Here is a 2597-nt window from a genome sequence, read left to right as displayed (position 1 = left end):
TTTCTTGCTTGAAGTAAGACATGCCACGAAGAATTATTATAAAAGAAATAATTTTATTCATTAACATAATGTAATATATATTTATATAATTTTTATTGAAGAGATTTTCCTCAATCATACACTCAATTTATGCAATTCAAATCATTCATTCAAATATATAATTAATCTTACTGATTAAGATTAAAATATTTAAAAAAAAATATAAAATTATTATCCTATATTTATTTATATTATGATGTTCTATCAACTCAAACGTGCTTCGGTGCTCAAGTCTTCTTTGGCTGGACAAAAACCAATCCCCACTGCAGTGCATTCAACAGTCGCCATCGACCTGCAAAGGCAGTCAAAACCTCGTGCCGAAATCATGGTTTGCAGCCATCTTGCATGTCCACTGCCATCACGCAGTGGTGCTTCGGTGGCCTCCAACATCATCGACGACGTACTTGGTTTGATCTCTTCTTTCCTGTCCACTGCCTCATATGTTGCCTCGGATCAGTGCACCTGCCTTTTCTGGAGCGCTGCAGTCGTCAACCATGGCCGTGACATCCAACGTGTTATCCACATGCCTCTCCACTCTCCATATGGTAGTGCCCAAAGCCTACTCCAATATTTCCAAGCTATAAATGAGCTTGTGGCCAAACTTGGTTAGCAGCACTCAGCAACCAAGTGTTGGACTTAGTTGTGATTTTGTAGAAAGAGATGGAGCTGATGGGAGTGGTGGTAGTAGTGTTAGCTTCTGTGCTGGTGCTGTGCTATAGTTCTGTGCTGGAAGCTCAGCTTCAGGTCGGGTTCTACAAGAGCACATGCCCACAGGCTGAATCCATCATCGCCAGTGAGGTCAGGAGAGCGCTAGCGAGTAACATTGGCCTGGCTGCTGGGCTCGTGAGGATGCATTTCCATGACTGCTTTGTGAGGGTGAGCAAATTCAATCTGCTCTGTAGATGGCGTAACTCTCAGAACTGAAGGAATGGCTAACTGTCGTCTGTTGCACAGGGTTGTGATGGTTCTGTTCTTATCGACTCCAGTTCGAACAACACTGCCGAGAAGGACTCGTTCATCAACAATCCAAGCCTCCGGGGATTCGAAGTCATCGACAATGCGAAGACCCGATTGGAAGCTGCTTGCCAAGGAGTCGTCTCGTGTGCAGATATACTTGCTTTAGCAGCCAGGGATAGCGTGGTGATGGTAAGACAAGCAAACAAGTTATATATAAAAGAAGAGACCATTAATGTGAAGCTCTGTGCCTGTTGTGTTCTGTAGACGGGAGGAGTGATGTACCAGGTCCCAGCTGGAAGAAGAGACGGGAGGGTGTCGCTGGTTTCTGAGGTGTTGGCTAGCCTTCCGGGTCCCACGTTCGATGTCGACCAACTTACTCGGAGCTTCGCCAGCAAAGGGCTCACTCAGGATGAGATGGTCACTCTCTCCGGTACGTCGCCCCACCTCGTCCATGGAAGGGCTTCATGTGCTTTGAGTCTGCTACTCCCAGTGTTTATTGCATCTAATAGCATACCACACCTCTCCCATTAAATCCTTTGGACACAGTAAGTTGGTTGGTATTGGGGAAGAGTGAAGACACACACTCTGCCGTGCAGTGGAATGGGTGATCGATACCAAGCCCGTTCGATCAAATGACGAATCACGTAGATGGTCCATGTTTTGATTTGGAGGTATCTGATGCGGTCACGCTCGCGTGCATGCAGGTGCGCACACCATCGGCCGCTCGCACTGCGCCGCCTTCAGCAGCAGGCTCTTCGACTTCAACTCCACGGACGGGCACGACCCGAGTTTGGACTCGGCGTACGCGTCGCAGCTGAAGCAGCAGTGTCCGCAGGGCAGCAACGACACCAGCCTCGTCGCCTTCATGGATCCCCGCAGCCCCTACACCTTGGACACCGCCTACTACGCCAACCTCCTGCAGAACCGAGGCCTCTTCGCCTCCGACCAAGCCCTCGCCACCGACTCGACGACAGCGGGCCTGGTGAAGCAGAACGCGGCCGCCGGCGGTGGGATCGCCTGGAAGAGGAAGTTCGCTGCGGCCATGGTGAAGATGGGTCAGATAGACGTGCTGACGGGAAGCGATGGAGAGATACGTAGCCGCTGCAGGGTTATCAACTAAGCGAAGATAGTGTTTAGTTTTATGCGTATGTGTGCTTTGCTTGTGATTTTGATTTGGGCGGAAGCATGTAAAGTTAACGATAAAGTATCTCAAGCTTTTATAAACTGATTGATTTATCACGAGTTGAGGTAAACATCCTTTAGTATTATGACATGCAAGGAGTAACCATTAAGATATTATTTCAGTATTAAACTACCAGAAAAATAGAAACAATTAGCGAGAAGGCACATGCCATTAAAACTAACTCGTGTTTGCAACAGAAACGTTCTAAATTATTTTGATAAATCTAGACCAACAAAATAAAATTCCTAAAGTGCATGAACAATGGCTTGGGAAGCTTAATTTCCAGTTTCCTAGCAGTACCATGTGGCCTCGTCCTTTGTGATGTGCTCCCATTCTGACGATTGGCTGTTGGAACCATCAGCAATAGCTTCGCTTCCGTATGTACCGTATGTAGGAGGAAGAACACCTGGCTCAGCAG

At 47.3% G+C, this 2597-nt stretch overlaps 1 protein-coding gene across 1 annotated transcript; it reads left to right on the top strand.

The window, feature by feature from the left end:
- Window positions 1-656: 656 nt before the first annotated feature.
- LOC103985045 (peroxidase 5) lies at window positions 657-2238 on the top strand. Its single transcript, XM_009402660.3, has 4 exons — window positions 657-915; window positions 994-1185; window positions 1261-1426; window positions 1701-2238. The coding sequence occupies exons 1-4, from the start codon at window positions 700-702 to the stop codon at window positions 2114-2116; spliced, it is 990 nt and encodes a 329-aa protein (XP_009400935.2). The 5' UTR covers window positions 657-699; the 3' UTR covers window positions 2117-2238.
- The last annotated feature ends 359 nt before the right edge of the window (window positions 2239-2597 follow it).

Source organism: Musa acuminata, chromosome BXJ1-5 (genome assembly GCF_036884655.1).
Source record: "Musa acuminata AAA Group cultivar baxijiao chromosome BXJ1-5, Cavendish_Baxijiao_AAA, whole genome shotgun sequence".
Taxonomy (NCBI): domain Eukaryota; kingdom Viridiplantae; phylum Streptophyta; class Magnoliopsida; order Zingiberales; family Musaceae; genus Musa; species Musa acuminata.
Note: the sequence above shows the minus strand (reverse complement) of the source record. Positions and strands in the feature narration are given on the sequence as shown.

Bases quoted from the DNA above. Each gene is read 5' to 3' on its own strand.
- LOC103985045 (XM_009402660.3), top strand. From the start codon at position 700: ATGGAGCTGATGGGAGTGGTGGTAGTAGTGTTAGCTTCTGTGCTGGTG. The intron at 1,186-1,260 runs GTAAGACAAGCA...TGTGTTCTGTAG, and splicing joins CCAGGGATAGCGTGGTGATG to ACGGGAGGAGTGATGTACCA. The intron at 1,427-1,700 runs GTACGTCGCCCC...GCGTGCATGCAG, and splicing joins TGAGATGGTCACTCTCTCCG to GTGCGCACACCATCGGCCGC.